The following is a 22,492-nucleotide window of genomic DNA, read 5'->3' as shown; positions in this document are numbered from 1 at the left end:
TATATATACATACATATATATATATATATATTTTCAGAAAGAGCTTAGTGGGGACACTAAAATTTTTTCTCTAACTCGAAAATTTCTACCATGACAGAAAAATTCAAGTTTGCTCTCATTGGAAAATTTCAGTGGGGACACCCACCTATGGAGGTTATTGGAAAGAACGTAGATGATCTTAAGCCAATAGACAAGTGGAATGTGAGACTTATGAATGAGAGACATGTATTGATTCAACTAACAATGACCGAAGACTACACCAGAATTTTCTCTAAGAAATATCTTCATATCGCAGGAAAAGCTATGAAGTTACTCAAGTGGTCTCCTGATTTCGACCCAAATCATGAAACTTCCACTGTACCGATATGGTTTAGTTTACCTTGTCTCAAGCTCCATTTTTTTCACTATCAGGTTCTCTACTCTATTGGGGTCATCCTAGGGGATCCATTGAAACTAGATTTGTCTACTTTCAACCTAACTAGACCCTTGGTGGTCATAATACTTGTGGGAAGGGATATTACTTTAGATATTACTTTACCGGATGTTACTGAAGTCTGGCTCCTGGGTCGACACAACTCACAATGGATATTGACAACAAATCGTCTTGTAACACAGACCCCCATATTTTACCCACTGTAAGATGTTTGGTCATATCCTTGATAAATGCTACAAACTCTATCCTAATTTGAAAACTAAGGTTCAAGTGAATAAGGATGGGTCTAACCCCACTGCTCTGGACACTTTAGTTCCACTTGGAGAGGATACTACCAGACAGGTGGTGTCTGTTGCTCCTGAGGACCCCCCCTCATGACACTGTTGTTACTGTTACTGAGAGGGATGTGATATTGACACCTTCAAAAGCCCATAAAAAAATAATACTGATGGACTATTACCTACAAATGAAAGTGTTCAAACTCATAATCAGGAGAGCCTCGCAGCTCCACTTCTTCAGGAAGTATCCGGTGTAGAGGCAACTCATACTAAACATATGCTAGAACCTATTGTGGGTACTATGGTTGATATTCCTTCTTCTTCAGCTCTACCTCCCCATCAGATTGATTCTTCGGAAGAGGAATGACAGGTCTATTCCAGGAGGAAGAAGAATAGAGGCAGACTCCAGCTCGGGAATATATTGGATGATACATTGGTTACTTCTGGCAATGGCAATCATCTTACCAGCTTACTAGCTTGCTCCTTTCCTAGAACTAGAGGCAGAGATAAGATCAAATTGGGTCGTTCTCTAGCCACCTGATACTATGTATTTCGACACTGTTAGGTTTTTTATTTAAGTATTTAATGTATTTTTCTGTTTTTTTCTAGTTTTTGAACAATTTGTGTTTTTTTAGTGGGCAAATACGAGCCCCAACCATCCCTCATACGCCTATAATTCGAGTACCCGACCCTACACTCAGGAGGAATCAAACCTCAGATAAAAGGGGACTTACAACCAACAAACAAATGCTCGACCAACTAATCTAAGTTCGCGGCTCGCGCGCGCGCGCACACAGATATATATATATATATATATATATATTCATTTTGAATATACTATATAAGCATCTTTGCAAGCCAGCAGATTGATATGAGGTTGTATGTTGATTATAGATATAACTTTACAATAATGGAAAAGTCTTTAATCACGCAACAACCACTCTTTGCAAGAGTTCTAACGTTTACTCCTTACCAACAAAGATGTTCTGTAAATAATCAAAATTATTGCTTTTGGTTTGTTCACCATACTCTTTTGAAGAGTTCTAGCATTATTATAATCGCGATGTTTCTCATTTTAAACACACGTTTTTTTTCTCTTTAACATTTTATAACTCCTCATTTCACCACTGAATCTCCACATTAATGTAAGATCTATTCTTAGAATCTCATAAATCTTAAAGAGCAATCTTCTTTGTTGAACTAGCCATCTTATTTCACATTCAGCTTAGCTGAACTAAAGAATTTTAATTTGTTTATTTTAAAATCTATCTCGAAATATTAACAGTTTTCACATTTCAAAGCATCATCTTATTTTAGTGTAGTAATTTTTTTGATTGATTTCTTTTTCTGCCATGATATGCATATATAAGTACTATTCTATATTGCAAAATAATCAAACTTCTTCTGGAATCACTTAACAATTTTTGCAAAAAGCAAAAATTCGCGCATTCTAAATAATTGGTAAAATGCTAATGATGATGAAACTTAGGATTTTCCCTTCATTTTTGGTTTTATGTCCTGACAATTTTCCTGATTTTGTGAAAGTTAGGATTATTTATTCTCTTTTTGTTACATGTTTTCTCAAAATTTTTGTTTTCGTTATATAGCAACCTGGGGAGGAGCAAAATTGTGCGATGTACTTGAGATTATTGGTATACCCAAGTTATCTGCCATTTCATCATTAGGTGGGAAGCATGTAGAGTTCACAAGTGTTGACAAGTGTAAAGTGAGTATTCCTTACTTTGGTAATTTAGAACCTCAATTTTTCCTTTCTTGATAGAGGAAATGAGAGGGTGGTTAACTTCTGTTCTAACATTTTTTTTTTAATGTATTTTTTATCAGGAAGAGAAAGGTGGCCCTTACAAGGCATCAATTCCTTTAAGGCTGGCAACAAATCCTGGAGCTGATGTTTTACTTGCATATGAAATGAATGGCGAGGTACTTTATGTTGAATTTCATAAAACCATCTTAATTTAGGAAACTAAATTTTCTATGGAGTTGAAATATATTTTATGCAGAGAAATTTAGTCGATTACTTTGTGTGAATTTTTTCGTTAAAAATTGTTACGTATAGAAGAATATGTTCCCTGAAGTCACAATTTCCTTCTCCTTGATCTTGCAGTTTTTGTTTCAATATTGGTAAGGTTTCTATTTTTGTTGGATTACATCAGTGATCGGCATTAAGCTCATATCTTTTTGTTTTAGTTATAGATGGTCTTATTTGACATTTATAGGAGGATGTACCTTGGTGTATGCTTTTTGCTGATGATATCCTTCTCGTAGATAAGACGAGAGAAAAAATCCAGGAAAAACTTGAATTTTGGAGTCTACATTGTAGTCTAAAGGCATTCATTTGAGTAGAACTAAAACTGAATACATGTATGTAATTTTAGTAGTAGTAGCTATAGTGACAGGAGTGTAACTTTGGGTGATCAAATTAATAAAAGGTGGGAACGATTTAGATATTTCGGGTCTATTGTTCAAAGTGATGATGATATACATGAGGATGTTTATAGTAGAATTCAAATTTGTTGGTTGAAGTGGAGGAATGCTTTAGGCTTTTGTGTGATAGAAAAGTTCTGCTTAGACTGAAAGGAAAATTTTATAAGATGGTGGTGAGACGTGCAATGCTCAATGACGCTGAATGTTGGCCTTTATAATAGAAGCATAATACTAAGTTAAGTGTTGTTGAGATGAGAATGATTGGGTCGATGAGTGCCTTTACACTTAGAGACAAAGTGAGAAATGAATATATCCGTGATAGGGTTGGTGTAGCTCCAGTGAGAGACAAAATTAGAGAGAGTCGTCTTAGATGCTTTGGTCACATTAAACGTCGACCGTCTGATGATCTGATTAGGAGAGTAGATGAGATTCGACCGACTTATGTTAAGAAAGGCAGAGATAGACTTAGGAAGACTTGGGCTTATTGTATAAAAAATGATATTAATTTAGTAGAATTAAATGAAAATATGACACTAAATAGGATGCACTGGAGAAAAAGGATTCATGTAGCTCACCCCACGTAGTGGGATTAAGACTTTGTTGTTGTTGTTATATTGTTAATGTTTCTATTAGATTTATAATGACAATCCCTAGCCATTGTTATTTATTATTTTTCTTATTTGCTTTATTCCGTTTTATTTTTTTCCTAGTTGTTTTATTCTGTTTTATTTATTTCTTTATTAGTGTTATTATAATTGAGTTTAAATACCCCTCATCCTATCAATAATATTATGTTGCTTTATTTTAAAATTCAACATGATATCAGAGCAAGGTTCTATCCAACCCTAGACCCAACCACCGAATGCCTCTGCAATAGCCGCCATTCTTCCTGCGGGGAGCCCCCACCCCCGACCCTTCTGGCTGCTCTTACAACCGTCGACCTCCTCCAACCTTCTTCTACAGCCACCGGTTTCCTCCATGATGGGACAAATTTTCCTGCCCTTCTCCTCAACAGCAACTTGACCATCAAGTGTTCTCGCCCTTTTCTTCTGAGGCTGTGATGATGGTGTAACTGAAGCGATCTCCTCTAAAGACTTGGAGTGCTCTGATCAATAGAGTGTTCGGTAAGGAAGTTTTCACGTCAAAGTTACAACATCCCTGCAGCTTTCATGCATCTTTTCTGCTTCCTTCTTGCAACCTCCCTGCATTTTTTCTGTAGCTTACTCGCATCTTTTGTGCAGCTTTCTTGCAGCCTTCCAACAATTATCTGTCAGCCGATGAGTTACAAACCCATCAATGTCTCAGAATCTTAGCCACATTTCTTTTGACTTAGTCAGAATCATTTCTAATCGTGCTTAACCCAAGTCCATGCCACCTTGGACCGGTCACTCCACTTGGTTACTCTTACAAACCCCACCACACTCGGGACAAGTGTTGGAAACTTTGTGATAAACCGACATAAAAAGATTCAGCCAAATTTTCTGTCACTAAGGGCCTCAAGGCAACATCTGAATTTACCTCAGTTCAACCAACTTCTACCCGGAACATCCCGTAATACTTCGAATTCCTGAGAAATCAGATGGAGCAATTGATCAAGCTACTTGGAGCCAATCAATTCTCTGCAGGTTCGTTGACCTCCCACGTTTGACAAAGTAATCTTCCTATGGTTTTCACAGTTCTTTTCTCCTCTAGTTCGTGGATTATTGATTCAAGTGCCACGGATCACATGACTGGATGCTCACAAGCTTTCTTAACTTACTATCTGTGCTCTTGGAAAGATACTACAAGAATTGTGCTCACAAGCTTCGACGGCTCTTGTAGTTCCATTACTGGTAAAGAGTCAGTTATACTAACGAGCGGTCTGACTCTGGAGTCTGTTTTACATGTTTCTTTTTTGCAATGTAACTTGTTATCTGTCAGCAAGTTGACAAATGATATTTATTGGGTGGCTAATTTCTCTTTTGCTGATTATATTTTTCAGAATCGTTGTTCGGGTTCGATGACTAGAACTACTAAGATGGTAGCTAAACTCTATTACTTCCAAGAGAATGGCATGGAGAGTGAGGACACATCACTCAAGCATTATAATTTATCTTAAGTCATTGATTGTCTCATCATGTTGTTTCATTGTTGTTTAGGTAATCCTAGTTCTAATATTTAAAAAATTTGTATCCTTGGATATTTTCTAACAAAAGTCTCTAATTTCAACTGTGAAACATGTTTTTAGTCAAACATCAACAGGTCCATTACCCACCCTACACTTGCACACCTTCCACTTCTTTCTCTCTCATTTATAGTAACATATTTTTTAGTCAAACATCAACAGGTCCATTACCCACCCCACACTTGCACACCTTCCACTCCTTTCTCTCTCATTTATAGTAACATATGGGGACCCTCTCGCACTTCCAGCTGCACCAATAAAGGGTGGTTCATGAGCTTGATTGATTACTACACTCGAACGACGTGGGTCTACATTCCAAAAGACAAATCGGAGGTTACTGTCAGCTTCTAAAACTTCTACACCTTCATTTTAATTCAATTCAAAACTCCAATTCAAGTCCTTTAGACTGGCAATGATAGTGAAATTTTCAACTCTATTTTGGTTGAATTCTTGGTGAGTAAGAACATCATCCACCATAGCTCATGTACGAACACTCCTCAACAAAATAAAGTTGTTGAGAGAAAAAACTTCACCTCCTCAACGTCGCTTATTCTATTATGTTTCGATCTAATGTCCCGAAACGGTTTTGGAATGATGTCATTTTGACTCTCACCTATCTCATAAATAAAGTCCCTTCTAAAATTTCAAATTTCAAACCCTTAGTAGCCCTGATGCTATGCTTCCTTGCCAATCAGGTTTTCTCCACATTAGATCTCAAGATTTTTGGGTGCACTGTCTTTGTTCAGAACACTGTCCTTACTCGGAGTAAACTTGATCCTAGATCCATAAAATGTTTCTTCCTAGGGTACTTTGCCACTCAAAAGGGGCATCAATTACTTGATCATACCACAAACAAATTCTTTGTGAGTGTTGATGTCTTCTTCTTTGAAACTGTTCCTTATTTTCCTAGCTCAGCCTAAAGTGATGGGGAGCTTAAGTTCTTAGACACTATCCCTTATTCTACTCCTATGGATGTTCCCTCATTATTCCTGCCATTGAGTCCCCTGCTCCGTTGAGTGCACCATCTCCTCCTCCCACTATCTGTGTATACACTTGGTGCATCCGTCCCAATGCTCTTGCTCTAGAGTCTACTACCTCCTTACAGAACCTTGACTCCACTCCTGGCGACATCCTCAACACAATTCATCATCCAAATGGGAGGTGAGTTCTCTGATTAAGGTACGCAATCATATATGCTCACTCTATTCTATGACAAAATATGTCTCTTTTCGCAGTTTATTGCCGACCTACAGAGCATTTGTTATTACCCTGACAGACCATCAGGTCCCAGCTATTATTGAGGTTGTTCTTGCTAATCCAGCTTGGAAAACGATAGTAATGGATGCCCTTCAGTAGAACTATATGTAAGATGTTGTGGACTTTTCTCATGATAAGAAAGCTGTAGGGTAATGATGGATTTTCAGCACCAATTTCAATTTTGACGGGTCCTTTGAATGCAAAAAATACGATTAGTCACTAAGAGGTACTCACTGATCTACATAGTTGCTATAAGAAGACATTTGCTCCAGTGGCTAAATTAAACACTATTCGGATCCTGTTATCACTTGCGATGAATCTGAATTGATCTTTATTCCAACTAGATGTTAAGAATGCATTCTTGAATGGAGAGTGTACAGAAGAAGTGTACATGTCTCTCCCTCCTGGCTTTAACTCTACTACATCTAGAGGACAAGTGTAAATGCTACAAAAGTTTCTCTATGATCTATAGCAATCCCCAAGGGCATTGTTTGGTAAGTTCACAAAGGTGGTTGTGGGCCATGATCTTACTCGGGCTCAATCAGATCGCACCCTCTTCTTTTGACATTTCTCCAATGACCAGGTATCTATCTTTATTGTCTATGTTGACGATAATTTTCTTATTGGTAACGATCTCACAACATTGAATTGCTTAAAAGACATTCTTGCTCCGTCCTTTAAAATGAAGGACTATGGATCTCTCTGGTACTTCTTAGGCATAGAAGTGGCTCGGTCTTCTCGGTGGATTTATCTGTCTCAATGCAAATATGTGATTGATTTCTTGACAGAGAACAACATTCTGTGGCCATTCCTATGGATTCTAATGAATAATTTTTTAACATTCCCAATGTTGTGTCTATCAGCAAGACTCGTTATCAGCGCCTTGTTGGAAAACTCATCTACCTCGCCTATACTCGTCCCGACATATGCCACGCAGTTGATATTGTGAGTTAATTCATGTTTGACCCCTATGAGCACCACCTCCAAGCTGTCCACTAAATTCTCCACTATTTAAAAGGTACATCTAGCTTAGGTTTGTTTTTTTTCTTGTCATACCTGTAATGGTCCCGTTTCGGTTACAGGGGAGGCGAAGTGAAGAACAGTAGGAGAAACATTGGGTCAGAGAAAACGAACTAAGGGAAGCGAAAACGACAGGTGTAAGTTTAGGAGGTGATTACACTTATATAAATCATAGACTAACTTACCTGGTGGTCGAGCGACGTGCAAAGGAGAGGAGAACGATGCGAGGGTTAGGGCAGAGGTGGCGTCTCTGCGAGCGGAGGAGGAGACAACGTCGATACCATGCAGAGTAAGAGGAAGCGAGAGGAAGAAGGCTCGTGCGAGAGAGCTAAAGCCGAGCTCTGCAACAGAGAATGATGCTATTGTGTCAAATTGAGTTGAATCGAAGAGGAAGATGGAGGAGGAGCTTCCTTGCATGCGTACTCTAGCCGAGCGTTGAAGAAAAATCGTGCGGGGGGCGCAGTCAAAGTTCTGTGTGTGTGTGTGTGTGTGTGTGTGTGTGTGTGTGTGTGTGGATATAGAGAGAGAGAGACACATGCATTTAAGATAAAGTAGACCGGATTAGATAAAGTAAATTTAATAAAGTACTAGTTTATTAAAATAATAAATTAATTTAATTTCGTGTTTGTGTTAGGCTTTCGATTTTAGAAGCCTCGATGTCAAGACCAATAGCAAATTAATCGACATGAGGGTGAGTACTCATGTTCTTATACTATAGTGATATTTTGCTTCTTCTAGATCAATTACATTTATTGGGACTATCATTAGTTATATTAAAATTATTGCAAATTCATGATTTTAATTTTATTGAATTTTTTGTTCATATTGTAGGAATGATGTATCTATATCATCATTGAATGATTTGACTGCTATACAATGAATATTTTTTTAAAATGTGATGTTTTTATTGAATGATTGATTGTGCATGATTGACTATTATAGTCATCCCTTGATGCTTATAGTACTAGCGGAGGAACACTAAGGTACTCATGCACGTATATGAAAAATGATATTGATATTGATTTGTCTTAATCGACACAATTTTTAGACGGCACTCATGTGGATGTTGTATATATATGAAATGATATTGATATGATATTGAGATGTATTTCAGCTACCTTTTTTATGTTGAAAATTTTAAATTAAATATTAAATATTCTCTTAAATAAATTTAAATTAAATGAGCAAATAAATCCTATAAATATGGAATAATATGTGGCAGAAAAAATATTTCTAATATTTTGAAAATGTAATAATTCAATTTATTATATTTGTTAATTTCATTTAATTCCCATCATTTCCTTATACGCAAGGTAATTTTACGATTCTTGAAATTACAAACTTACCAATTGTAATGACCAATGGAATTGATTAAATGATGATTGCAACTCATAAATGGACAAGTGCTTTGAGTAAAAGTACAGTACAGATTAGTTGCATCGAATTTTATCAAATATGAGTATGTTTGGTTTCTTGTTTTGGTGGAGTTTATTAAGTATTCTCTACAACAGGATCTGTGATCTGCTTTCGGAAATCGAGCTTTTTTGTCTTGGAGACGGATAATATTTCCCCCCTTAAAATAGCCGTGCGGAGCCTTTAAAACGTTGAACCTATTGTTGAAATGAGTGCCTTTATCAGTTTTGGTTAGAATTGCTTATCTGAAAATCACTTGAATCCAAGAAAGGAAAAATAAATTTGCTTGTAGGATATGTGAACCTCATCCAGACATCTCTCTCTTAAAGTAGGGTATGAAAGCAATTTTTGCCTCTTATCATTATAATATATTCGGCAGAAATTATCTTTTGTAACCTATGAATTTGAATTTTTCGCTCTCTCTCTCCCTCTATCTCTCTCTCTAAGTGCATGGCATACCATCATGTAACTAACTTATGAAAACCTTCTTTTCTCACATCAACCCAATCAATGGTCTGTGGGTGAACATTTTCTTCTTTGTAAAGGTCCTCAATCGCGACCATGGGTATCCATTACGCGTGATTGTTCCCGGCGTTATTGGTGCTCGCTCTGTTAAATGGTTGGACAGAATCAACATAATCAAAGATGAATGCCAGGTCTAACTTGTTCCTTCTCCTTCTTGCTTACTACTCAGCTAGCTATTAATCTCGTTCTTCTTTTATCTCAGGGGTTTTTCATGCAAAAGGATTACAAAATGTTTCCCCCTTCTGTTGATTGGGACAACATCGACTGGTCTACCAGGAGACCACAGATGGATTTCCCTGTCCAGGTATGTTCATTTTAAACAAATTTATCTCATTTAAGAAAGCTTTTTTTTTCATATTTACTCTTTTGACTGGAATCACTTCAAAGTGATTACATAGCATACGAACTTTGGTCCAGTCAAATTGTGATTAGTCATCTTGGATTCTTACTTCCAGTGCGTGAAAATTTGTGACCTTGACTCATCTAGACTGTGGTATTCAAAAAGAAAGAATGGTCATAAATTGGATATGCTAATTATGATGATATATTCCTGGTTTGAAGTGGGATTTTATTTTTCACTTGTATGTAATTTTTGTAATATAAGCATTCCATTAGTTTAATGTTCAAAATTTTTTTTGTTTTGCAGTGTGCTATTTGTTCATTGGAGGATGCTAATGTAATCAATCAAGGAAAGGTTAGTAGTATATTTTATTGTAAATGCAAAGGATGTTTTATAAAACAATGAAACTAGCTTTCCACTTTTAGGTTGGATGTAATCCACACCCAAAATATCTAAAAAAGAAAATAAAAATCAAATGCCATAAAAATACCATTTTTTTAAATTCATTGAAAAATTAATTCTAATCAACCATATAAAATTGATATAATCAACAGAGGTTTACAAATTACGATCTAAAACTTGTCCAATGAATTGTTTCGTTGCAGATCACTGTCGCTGGATATGCAGTTTCAGGTGGCGGGCGTGGTATTGAACGAGTGGACATATCTGTTGATGGAGGCATGAATTGGATTGAGGCTCAGAGGTATCAGAAGGATACATCCTATGTTGCTGATGATGATCACTACGCTGACAAATGGGCCTGGGTTTTATTCAAAGCTGTCGTCGATGCTCCGGAGAATGCTGAGGTCATTGCTAAAGCGGTATGAACAAACTTATACTTTCATACACATTTACTTCTGCTTGTTATTATATTTTTGGGGCATTAACATGCATACCACCCAATTCCTTTGTATTTACATATCTACTGAAACTTTGCTTTTTTTACATTTATACCACCCAAATATTTTATATCACATAAAAAATATCACCATTTAACTTAAAATACAGCTTTTGCTGCATAGGTTAGACGTGGTATGTAAAAATTAAAGTTAAGGTGTTAGATATGTAAATACATAGGAATTGAGTGTTATTTATGCTAATCTTGTTATTTTTGTTCTCTTTACTAAATATTGATGTCCATGATAGGGCTATTAATGGTCCGATTTCGAGTGATTTGACATTGGCTCTCGTCGGAGTATTTGATCCAATTGAGTTGGGTCATGTTTGGGTCGGGTTGTTCCTTAGTTCGACTTAGGCACAGCTTGTTAATTTCAATTGAAGCTCATTTTTATCAATTTTTTGGGGCATTTACATGCATACCTCCCTATTATTATGCATCTAAATATCTAAAACATATACTTTGATTTTTATATATGTGAAATTTAAATCTTGCATATCATATCAAAAATATCATTATTATTAACTTTTAAAAAGTTAAATATTCATTTTCATCCAATCGATAAAGTTCTGTAAATCTAAAAAATCAAAGTTTGTGTTAGATACATATGTGTTGATATATTCATGCAGATACATTTCGATTTGTTCAAGGATTTCTTCAATTTGAATTAGATAGCAAAAATGGCTCCTTGTTTATTAATCGACTTGGAACCAATCTCCGATTGAGCCAAAAGGCATTATAAATGTGGAACGATTATTAATTTTTGAGCCAATTTAACAGTCTTACTCTTTAATGCTCATTTGAACGAAAGAACATGTGAAATTCTTATTGCTTTGATTTAATGTATTTATAAAGTTTACCATTGTATGGCATGAACAGGTTGACACAGCTGCGAATGTTCAACCAGAGACTGTAGAAGCCATATGGAACCTGAGGGGAATACTCAACACATCATGGCATCGCGTACGCGTGCAAAAAGCCTCACACATAGTAAAATCCAATCTCTGATGCTTTTTTCGCCAAGGAAAGAACACACCTGTTCCTCTCTCATATATGCCTATAATAAATTTAGTTGCGTCGTTAAAGTTTTCAGTCTGTTGTATCTATCAATATATATATTGGCTAATGCTTGTTTGTACTTATTACCAGGATTCTTTGAAGAAATGAATGCTTTGGTAAAGATCTTATTTCCTTCATTTATGAATTGGGCTTCTATAGAACCTTGCAATCTTTTTATAAATAATTCTTAGACTTATTCTATATTTTTCTATTTACAATTGCACCCTTCAAAATACGAACAGATCTCAACACTCCCTCTCAAAATGGGCAAAAGATATCTACTAAGCTTATTCTGTCACATAATCTATAGAAAAATTTGATGAATTAAATTTTTTAGTGAGGCTATTAGCCACTTGCTCTCTAGTGGCTATATGACTTGGCTCCAATAGTCCGTTATTCAACTTTTCCTTGATGAAAAATCTATCAATCTCCACATATTTGGCTCTATTATGTTACATTGGGTTATTGGCAATGTTCGTTGCTGACTTGTCACACCACAACTTCATTTGAGTTCCTTGATCCACCTTGAGCTCAACCAACAAGTCTCTCAGCCACATCATCTCGGTAACTACTAAGACCATGTCCCTGTGCTTTGCCTCTGTTGTTAACCTTGCTACTACATATTTTTAGCACTTTTAGGAGACCAAGTTGCCCCTACACACATGTAGTATCTTGAGGTGGATCTTCTGTTACCTGCACACTCACCAATCAACATCTTAATAGCTCTCAATGTCTACATATTCATTTATCTTGAAGATCAACCCATTCCCGGTTCACTCTTTAGATACCTCAGAATCTGATACACTGCATCTATATGACCATTGGATCATTCATATAGTGGCTTACCACACTCACTGCAAATGAGATGTCAGGACGTGTGTGCAGATAGATCAGACGATCCATAATGAGTCTCAAGTATATTTCATTATCTGTTGGCTTAACTTGAGTATGAAGTCTGAGTCGCTCCCTAAGGAGCAGTATGTTGTTTCTCTTCTCATGGGCAAAATCAAGGGGCCAATCTCAGTCTTGCTCAAGATTACTCCTATCACGAGCTTCAAAAGTTTTGATAGAGAAGATAGTTAGCCTACATGATACCGTAGGGTCTTTGGTTCTCAAATCTAATGATGAAATCAAAGGCAAAAGACTTTTTCGCTGGTCCTTCATGAAGGACGGAGAGAGCTTAGCATTGACCACAATTGATAGCAAGCTGAAGAAACATATTGTGTCTGTTGAGCAGCTCACTCCTCTTCTTAGAAGTGGGTGGAAAGGCCAAGCTTCTGATCAGAAAAAAAAAACCTAAGACACTCTTTTAGGAGAGATTGCTTTGGGAAGATCTTAAAAAATCTTCTTAAGAAGGGCATGCAACTTCCTATTCTAAAGAAGCCCAATGAGGCAGAGAAGACCTAAGACCCCAACTATTGTCAATACCCTAGGTGTTTGGGACATGTACTTGAGGACTGTTATGTCTTCATGAATTGGCTTGAAGCCTACTACAGAGTGAGAGAGATAGAGATTACATGGTTGTTCTTGGAGAAGCCTCTTGCACGAGGATTAGCCGGAGTTGTTGCAGTTGTTCTTGCCATTCCCATTGTTGCTTCCACTACAGCTTGTGCTATTGATGTACTTTCTTTTGATGTACTTCCTCACTTTTATGTTGCAAATGTAGCTCAGAATAGGAGTCTGTTTCCGCTGAAGCAGTTTGTACTGTTTATGAAGCAATAAAAGAAGACATTTCTGAGTACTCTTCTATGTTCTATGTGTTTATGATTAGCTCTCACGAGTCTGACACTAATTCTCTTAATGAAGGAGAAGAGCAATACCCGCTATTGCCCTCCTTTGACGACACTTACCACATTCATGACGACTTGAGTGAATCGTCAAACGGTGCAAGTGAGATGCCTCTTTCTCAAGGCCTTTCCATATAGCCTTTGCTTGAGTTAGAGGTGTAAACGAACCAAACATGAATGAACAGAGCTCGTGTTTGTGTTTGGTTTGTTTGAAATTATGTGTGTTTGAAATAGACTCGTGTTTGAACTTATTCGTGAAGTTACTGTTCGTGTTCGGTTTGATTTGTTTGAAATATGTTTGAAATGTTTGAAATGTTTGAGTAATTGTTCAAATCATTCAAATTGTTTGAATTGTTTAAAATTTTACAAATTTGTTTGTATTACTTGAATTGTTCAAATTGTTATAAATCTTTCAAAAAACATATATGAAATTAATGCTTAAACATATATGAATCACAACACAAATGCAAAATAGAGGAAGCACAACTCACAAAAAAACCATAATATCATATTTCATCTATAAAAAAATCAAATTTAGAGGCAATATGCGAGATTTCACTACCAAAAATTAGGTTTCACTCAAAGAAACTAAATAAATCTAAAAAAAATATAAGAAAACTTAAGCTAAGGGATGAACCCGAAAATAAATACAAAATTATAGAATTTAATATAAACTAAGAGACGAACCTGAAGATCAGATTATAATTTTTAGGATTTAATTTTTTAAAATATGATAAATTTTTAAAGTACATAATTATTTTTAAAATATGATAAATTTTTATATATAATTATTTTAAATTATTTTATATTTCGAACAATAACGATTCGAACACGATCAAACAAATGATTGTTCGTGTTTTGTTTGTTTATAAACAAAAAATTTATTCATGTTCAGCTTGTTTGCTTATCGAACGAATCGAACAAGAACTCCCCGACGAGCCGAACACAAACTGTTCGCAAACAATGAGTTTTTTTGACAGCCCTAGCTTGAGTGTCCTATTGAGAGTGATCTTGTTGGGTCCCCTAACGAGGATAGCCCACTTACGAAGCGACAATCCCTTTCCTCCGAGGGTAGCTAAGCCTGCCTCTCATGATAAAGGGAAGGAGATAATTACCCAAGAGGTGGATGATCCTCATGAGGTTCCGACCCAAAGCAAAGGAACTAAAAATCCTACCAACAAGGTAGATTATAACGTGCCAGCGCACCTAAAAAGGTTGTCGACATCATTGAGCATCTATGATGTTCTCCTTTTATCCTCAGGGTTGAGGGAGACTTTGGTGAAGCTCTTTTAGAGCTCGAATTCTTCCATGCATACTACACCGAGGAGAGGATGAAGGAGGATGAAGGAGGCGGTCAAGCCACAAGACATAGCCCCTGTCACTTTTTTTTAGGACGACCTATTGTTGGGCACTACATACCACAATCGTCTCTTATATGTGACAGTTATGATATGTGGGACGCCTTTGAACCGTATATTAGTTGATCTTGGTGTATCTGTTAACATCATTACCGTGTGCAGCCTCAAGTTACTTTCATCAAACACCCAACGATTATGCTCCAATAGGATTATGTTAAATGACTTCAATGAGAAGGGCTAAAAGACCCTTGGGTCCATTACCCTTCCTCTCTAGTTTGGAGAGTTTAAAAGCGAAGCCAAGTTCCACGCCATCGATGAAAAACTCCTCCATGCATGTATTTAATACACTAATAGAGGGTCGAATGTACCATCCCGTATTCGTGAGTCCAGGTTCATTCGAGTAAAGCTCTAAAGAACATGTTAGTCTTCTTTTGTGAATGAAGTCGGCATGTACGACGACGCTGAATATTACGTGTCTCATGGCAAGGCGTCTTTACCTTCTTTGAGTACCGTGGGATGTCCATGGGCCCCTTTTCTTCCTAGCCCTCAACCAGTCAATGGGAAAGAGATAGGGAAGCGTGAGGAAAGGCTCTATACCCCACTCATAATGAGCCAACCAGAAGGCTTCCTACTCTGCCGACCTCTAAGGTCATCATATGTGTTGATTCTGATATAGATTATGAGGCAGAAGAAGCGCTTGAAGTAGACAAACCTGAAGATGCACATGGTGATAGTTCAGATGAGTCCGATGACGAAATTTTATGTTCACCATCAGCGATCATAATCTCTCGTCTGTCCGAATTGACTTTGGCGGACAAAGTGTTGACTATTGACCAGATACCACGAGGCCACCACAGGGATCTGACAGCTGCACATGCTTCCATAATTGAGGATCTCAAGGCATTTTATGTACCTCTTAGACCGTAGTCTAAAGAGAATGACAGTTTATTTTACAAATTAGATTCTCATGTAACCCATAATAATGATAATGAACAAGTAGAGGATATCCCACTTTCTTATTTTTGTTCACCTCTTATTTATAAACTGTTGGATGATGGGTTATTTCCTGAAGGGTGGTCTGTTTGTCAAGTCAAACTTTACAAGGTCATATGACAGAATAGACCCCTAGGAGACAAATTCGGTGTAGGATATGTCAAAAGGCAAGGTGATGCTATGACTCTCAATGCCTCATGCATGATCTATGCATCTCACGGTAGCGAAATCTTTATCGCTCGCGATGAGGAGGTCGAAATTAAGGATGCCCCTACCAAATTGGAGGATGACTTCTCTTTGATCGTTGACAAGTTGATCGAGGTCAACCTAGGCAGGGTTGACGATCCTCGTTCCACTTTCATAAGTAAACTCCTATCAGCTTTTATGGTTGTGAAAGTCATAGAATCCTCACAGAGTTTTGAGATTGACTTGCCTGGAGCTACTCCGAAATACCCAGTTTGTCCTCGGAACTGGTAGGTCAACATCTCGCCATTGATCTGAATATCTCACTGGTGAAACAATCCCCTTGGAGAATGCGGCCCGAGATAAAGCTCATGGTTATCGAAGAGACCAAAAATCTCATCAAGGCTGGCTTCATTAGGGAGGCTTCCTATCCTACATGGCTTGCAAACATCATTCTCATTCGTAAGAAGAACAGACATATATGAGTTTGCATTGATTTTCGGGACCTAAACAAGGCCTTTACGAAGAACGACTTTTCTCTACCTATACCAGAGCTGATGGTAGATGTCGCCTCGACACATGCGATGTTTTCCTTCTTGGATGACTTGTCCGGATACAATCAGATCTGGATGGCTCCAAAAGAGTGAGAGCATATGTCGTTTCACATGCCCATAAGCATCTTTTGTTGTAGAGTCACGCCCTTCGGCTGGAAAAATGTTGGGGCAACTTACCAGCGTGCCATGACTTAGATCGTCGGCGACTTGCTACATCACGAGGTCGAGTATTATATCGACGGTGTAGTGATCAAGAGTTGTTCCGAAGAGGATTTTCTTGCAGATATAAGGATAATCTTAGATCACCTTAGAAAATACGATCTGTAGATAAATTCATTGAAGTGCGCTTTCGGTGTGCCTTCTGGGAAGTTTTTGGGCATCATAGTTCGACGTAGAGGTATTTAGATTAACCCTACCAAGATCAAATCCATCATAGAGATGGAGCCTTCTAAATTCTTAACTCAGTTTTGTTCCCTTCAAGGGAAGCTAGCGTTCATTAGGAGGTTTATTTCAAATGTCTCTGGGTGTTGTAAACATTTCTCGGCATTGACCAAAAAAAATGTTTGTTTCCACTGGGATAAAGCATGTCAAGGTGCTTTCGACAATATCAAGCACAACTTGTTAAATCTGCTAGTTTTAGATGCTCCCATCCTAGAGTAACCTCTTATTTTATACATCGCCGCTCTTGACAAGTCGGTAAGAGCCTTGTTAGCTTAAGTTAACGTGGATGGGAATGAGAACACTCTATACTACTTTAGTCGGCATTTAATCCCAGCCGAAATAAAATATTTGTCAATTGAGAAACACTATTTGGCATTGATATTTTCAGTTCAAAAGCTCAGGCATTACATGCTCTCGCATCACATTGATCTGATCTCAAAGTTAAACCCTTTGTAGTATCTGATGACTCGTCTCACTCTAGTTGGTCGATTAGCGAGATGGGCTATCCTCCTGTCCCAATTTGACATATCATACATCCCTCAACAAGCTGTTAAAGGACAGACTTTAGCTAATTTTTTAGTTGCACATACGATCCCAATTGACTCACCGCTTGATGATGAATTTCGTGATGAGCATCTATTAGTCCTCGATGCCCCCTGTTGACCTCATTTTTAGTGAGGTCTAGTCCTCTTAGGATTTAGGATCTAGGATTTAGGATCTAGCCTTAGGGTTCTTCCTTTGACAATCTTAGAGCCTTAGAAATGGGACCCGTCTCATTTTAGAAATCCAACCTGTTTATGTACTCTTTTAAAGTTTCGCGTGTTGTTCTTGACCTTTAGCACATAGAAGGTTGAAACTAACATGAGGGAACTCAAAAGGGAGTCCCTATAGGACCTTTAAGTCTTAGGGTTGACTTTTGCACAATTTTGCATTTCCGCATGCACAAACTTCGCAATTCGTTCAGTTGACACTTTCGATTACTACAATTCACATCGTTTGCACCGTTATTCATAAAAAACTTAAATGAATTTTTGAAATGATCGACCGCGAACCGAAATTTTGACAAAAAATGAATTTGACGCGTTTTTTTGACTCGATCGTCGACGAGGTTGCCCGAACGACCCCGGATGACAAAACGAACTGCGTCGGTGTGTCCGGAATGTCAATTTTAGTTAGGAAGGATACCCATTTTGTTAGGGTGCCGCACATGGATAAATCACATGAAATTTGATATAATCCTTATTTTCTTCCCCTAAATCCCCAAATCCATCGCACGCCTCCCCTCTCTCCCTCTCCCGTTCGCACACGCCTCCCGATTCCTCTCTGATCGCGAAGCTTCGGCCGGCGGTCCCCTCCTCGTACGCCTGCCGCCCTGCGAAAAGCTTCCACCTACTCCCTCTGGCGCGCTCTGGCTTTCCACTCCCACGCCTCTGCGATTCTCGTCGTTTTCTTCCGCGCGACTCTTGTCGCTTCTCTTGGCTCGGCTCACCGCCCAGGTAAGTGACGGGAAAGACTTCTCCTCCCTTTTCTTCTATAAAACCCCGAAAGAGTTTTAGGGCAGGTCGAAATTCTGGAGAGGGGAGGTGTTGCCAAAATTTCTTCTAATCTCCTTGTTGGATTTTCCTTGATCTGTTCATCCCCTGAGTGCTTGAGGCTTTTTGATAGTTCTGTGGGTGAGGTTTGGTTGAAGCTTTGATAGAAGGAGATGCTGCAGAAATTTTCTTCAGGCTTATACTTGCAGGCATTTAGAGTAAGAGTTCCTGCTTTCTTTACTATATTTTGGAATTTATTACTAATCTTGGAGGAAGCCGGTATTAAAGGTTCATATACATAGCATCTTTTGAGCGATCCTGTCTGTCTTGCTTTCTTCATTATCAAACCAAAGCTGGGTGTTGCCTCATCTATATTATGATTTACAGATTTTTCTTTGACAGAACCATCACCCTTGTATGTTGTTGATTATTTAGGCATTTAGAAGAGCTTGTTGTCATACCTTGCTTTGGTGGGGCATTCTCGCATTTGCTATAACGTCCCTGTGTAGTTATACATTTATATATGGTTTACTGTGTGAATCTTTGGAATCATTGTGGAATTGATAGTTACCCCCAGGTTTGAATTTGATAAGTGAGGCTCCTCTTGGAAATGTTAAACATCAATGTCTTAATTGATTAGACAACTATACTTTGGTTTGAATTTATGAATCATGAGAAGAAGCCTTTGTTGTGATATGCATGAGCCGATTTCTGTAGTCTTCTTATATGCTCACATTATAGAAGTTTATAAATGGCATATTTAGAAATACGAAACTTTTATTTATAAGTGCATATACAAATTCTTTAAATTCTTACTTGGGAGGGTACATCTGATTATCTTGCTCTAACATGGGTGGAATTCTGATTTTATAATTAATGCTTTGCAAGGAAATAATCAGGAATGAAAGTTATTAAGAAATGAAACTTCAACCATGCTTGGATTCAAAACAGTTTGTACTTCACGGTTGAATTTGCCGTGGCCTTCAGAACTTGACCTGGGGGAGAAACTGAGTACGGATTCACGTAATTTCAAATTTCTTGTGATTTGGTTAAACAATGATAGGATTTGTTTGGGACTGAATTTTCTGGAATTGATGTTTTGGGACAGATTTACATACACACCACCTAATTCTTATATGTTTACATTGATGCCACCTAAAATATTCGCACCATATAAAATAGTGCTATAGTTTAATTTTAGAGGATCTGCATGCATTACCACCAACTTCATGTATATTTACATATTTGACACCTAAACATTGATCTTCCGAAGTTTTGCATATACAATAAAATTCTTTTATATTTTTACACAACTAACACCCAAATTTCAATTCTTGCATATGCACTATCTTAACTACACATTGCAATTGTGTTATTTCTTTTGGACTATCAAAAAATTTGGGTGGTATATATGTAAGTGCTACATATGTAAATGCTTAAGAATTGCATGGTTTGTATGTAAATTTCTCTTTTCTCATAGGCAAAATTTTGTCACAAGAAACTTGTTCTTGTGGTGGGCAACAAGGTAGAACCATTCGTTCTAAGCTTTTAATGTGGCTGCAGTTTCTAACCTGTTTTAATTATATTTTGGGCTGCAATTTTGGCCTCGTAGTGGCTTGGTTTTGGATCCTGTTTTAGTGGCTCGGTTCTGCTCCATGATGATGCCCACTCATGTTTGAAACATAAGTTGAATGAAAATTTTGGTTTTAAGCCTTTTTGGGGCTTGTTTTGGGGGCTCGGTTTTGCTTCATGTTGATGCCCTCTCATGTTTGAAACAGAAGTTGAATGAAAATTTTGGTTTTAAGTCTTTTTGGAGCTTGATATGGTGATTCGGTTCCGCTCCTTGTCATTGCTTCCCTATTTGAGATACATGTTGAGCATGGAGTTTAATCTCTCAGAGGCTTTTGGAGCCTGTTTTGGGGGGTTTGATGTTATCCCTTCTGTTGCCCCTCTATTCGAAGCTTATTCATAAAATTTCATTTAATTTTGGGGTTTGGAAATAGCTTTCATACGATTTGAGGATCGATCCACCTCCTTTATGTCGATCTTTTAGGTGGATCATTTTCTCCTCTCTCTCCTCCTTGTTCCCTCGTCCCTTGTTTCTCCTTGCTTCTTGGCCTAAATCCCGCACTCGTGTAGGACGCACGAGTGCGCACGTATAGCACCCTTGCTATATGTGGGGCCATCAAGCAAGGCTGTAAGTGGAGTGTGTGAGGTTAATGACTGTGATAAAATTGCATTATAGAGAACAAAGTCCCTTGGAATAGTGTCTCCCAACTCATAACCCTAGAGAGGATAGAGTAGGAAATTTTTACAGATACTATTCGCCCAGCCTTGGGGTTTCTACCGCTTGCAATCTAAAGTTGCAAGCAGTCCTAGTTCGACTAGAATATTCAACTTGTGGATCGAATTATTTTTTTTTAAATATAAAAAATATATATAAATACATTTGAAAAATACAAAATCATCTTCACTACAAAAAAACCTACTTACCTACGACTTTTACTTGCATGCAGATCCAGACTGAAATGTATGAAAAATTTTACGAAGGTCCATGATTGGCTACTCGAGTCCGATTAGGGTTGTCTTCTGCAGAAAGTCGGTCTAGTAGTCAGTACTTAAGGTTGTGATCTACAACACAGCTTTGAGTCCTCCTCACCACTAAGCTTACGGTCCTCTTGAACTTGTAGTCCATTCTGGTGTTTTCTTCATTTTTGTTCTTTTTTTTTAATTATCTACAAGTTTACCTCTATGGATTTATTCAGATTTTTAACGAACTTTATTATGTTTTAGATTTATTATGGAATCTTCCTTTTCGACTTTTTGATTCTTTTATTTCGTTTCTCCTACAAATTAAACACACACACACCTGCCCAATGTAATTTGCTTATTCTATCTTTCAGCGTATATTCTTCTGCCAGATGTACAGTTTTTACATTACCACTGCATGATTTCATTGCATATTAACATGCTTTTCTTTTACACTCTCCCCTAGATTAGGATGCCAGTAGTAACTCTTAGGTGGTACCCACGATAAATTGGTGATCTCACCTTTTACATTATTTCAACCTTAAACAACTTGAATACTAAATTCGACGCTGCAATAACGAGGAGCTCGGAGCAAATACAAATGCGGTGGGCAGCACGTCCATCTTCAACAGCAAAACATGTCAACATCAACAAAACCTTTCCTTAGAATTAAACAACAAGCCATAAGATTTCGAGATGGTCTGTTTAGCGCGACATAAATTCTCACTTTATCTTTTAGGCCTTTGCACAGTCAGACTGCGCGATTTAAGCCCTAACTCGTTCTATGTTCCGAGGTTATCGTTCGATACGATGTAAACCCTCATATCTTCTAGGCGACTTGTGTGACCGTGTCACACAAATATAAGCCCTAATTAAATAAAATTGGCAGGATGAAACACTTGAATAATTTCTCCTCGAAATTGAAGCCAAACCATAGGATAGACTGGGAAGTCACTGAGGTTTGCCTCTGGATCTATGACTTTCCCTAGTTTTTTCTCATTTGGATTCTTCAAGAATGTTATTCAAGAATGTTATGAATTTGAGCCTTTCCCATTTGACACTCTTTGGTCCGATTTCTTTGAAAAGTCATATCCTTTTGACCTCTGTGAAGATATTATTCCCTGATTTTTATCGAGAGTTTTCTTAAGTGACTTCGGTCATTTAAGATGTAATTAACTACAGGGGCTTGCCCTTATAGGAAGTTTTTCCGAATACAGTTTAAAATAAACCCTATTTAATTATTTGTATTAAATAGGGGAACTTGTCGGCAAATAAAACGGTTTCGC

The 22,492-nt window shown here is 37.5% G+C and overlaps 1 protein-coding gene across 1 annotated transcript in view; it reads left to right on the top strand.

Moving 5' to 3' along the window:
* Positions 1-11,980, top strand: part of LOC110024838 (sulfite oxidase) — a 33,858-nt gene extending 21,878 nt beyond the window's left edge. The window contains exons 6-12 of the mRNA XM_020725010.1: positions 2,319-2,437; positions 2,554-2,649; positions 9,553-9,663; positions 9,735-9,836; positions 10,179-10,226; positions 10,478-10,693; positions 11,650-11,980. Coding sequence (XP_020580669.1) covers positions 2,319-2,437; positions 2,554-2,649; positions 9,553-9,663; positions 9,735-9,836; positions 10,179-10,226; positions 10,478-10,693; positions 11,650-11,778 — 821 coding nt within the window. The 3' untranslated portion in view covers positions 11,779-11,980. The remainder of the gene's footprint in view (positions 1-2,318; positions 2,438-2,553; positions 2,650-9,552; positions 9,664-9,734; positions 9,837-10,178; positions 10,227-10,477; positions 10,694-11,649) is intronic.
* Positions 11,981-22,492: the final 10,512 nt, after the last annotated feature.

The sequence above is a fragment of the Phalaenopsis equestris genome, unplaced genomic scaffold (assembly GCF_001263595.1).
Source record: "Phalaenopsis equestris unplaced genomic scaffold, ASM126359v1 Scaffold000276, whole genome shotgun sequence".
In the NCBI taxonomy this organism is placed as follows: domain Eukaryota; kingdom Viridiplantae; phylum Streptophyta; class Magnoliopsida; order Asparagales; family Orchidaceae; genus Phalaenopsis; species Phalaenopsis equestris.
Note: the sequence above shows the minus strand (reverse complement) of the source record. Positions and strands in the feature narration are given on the sequence as shown.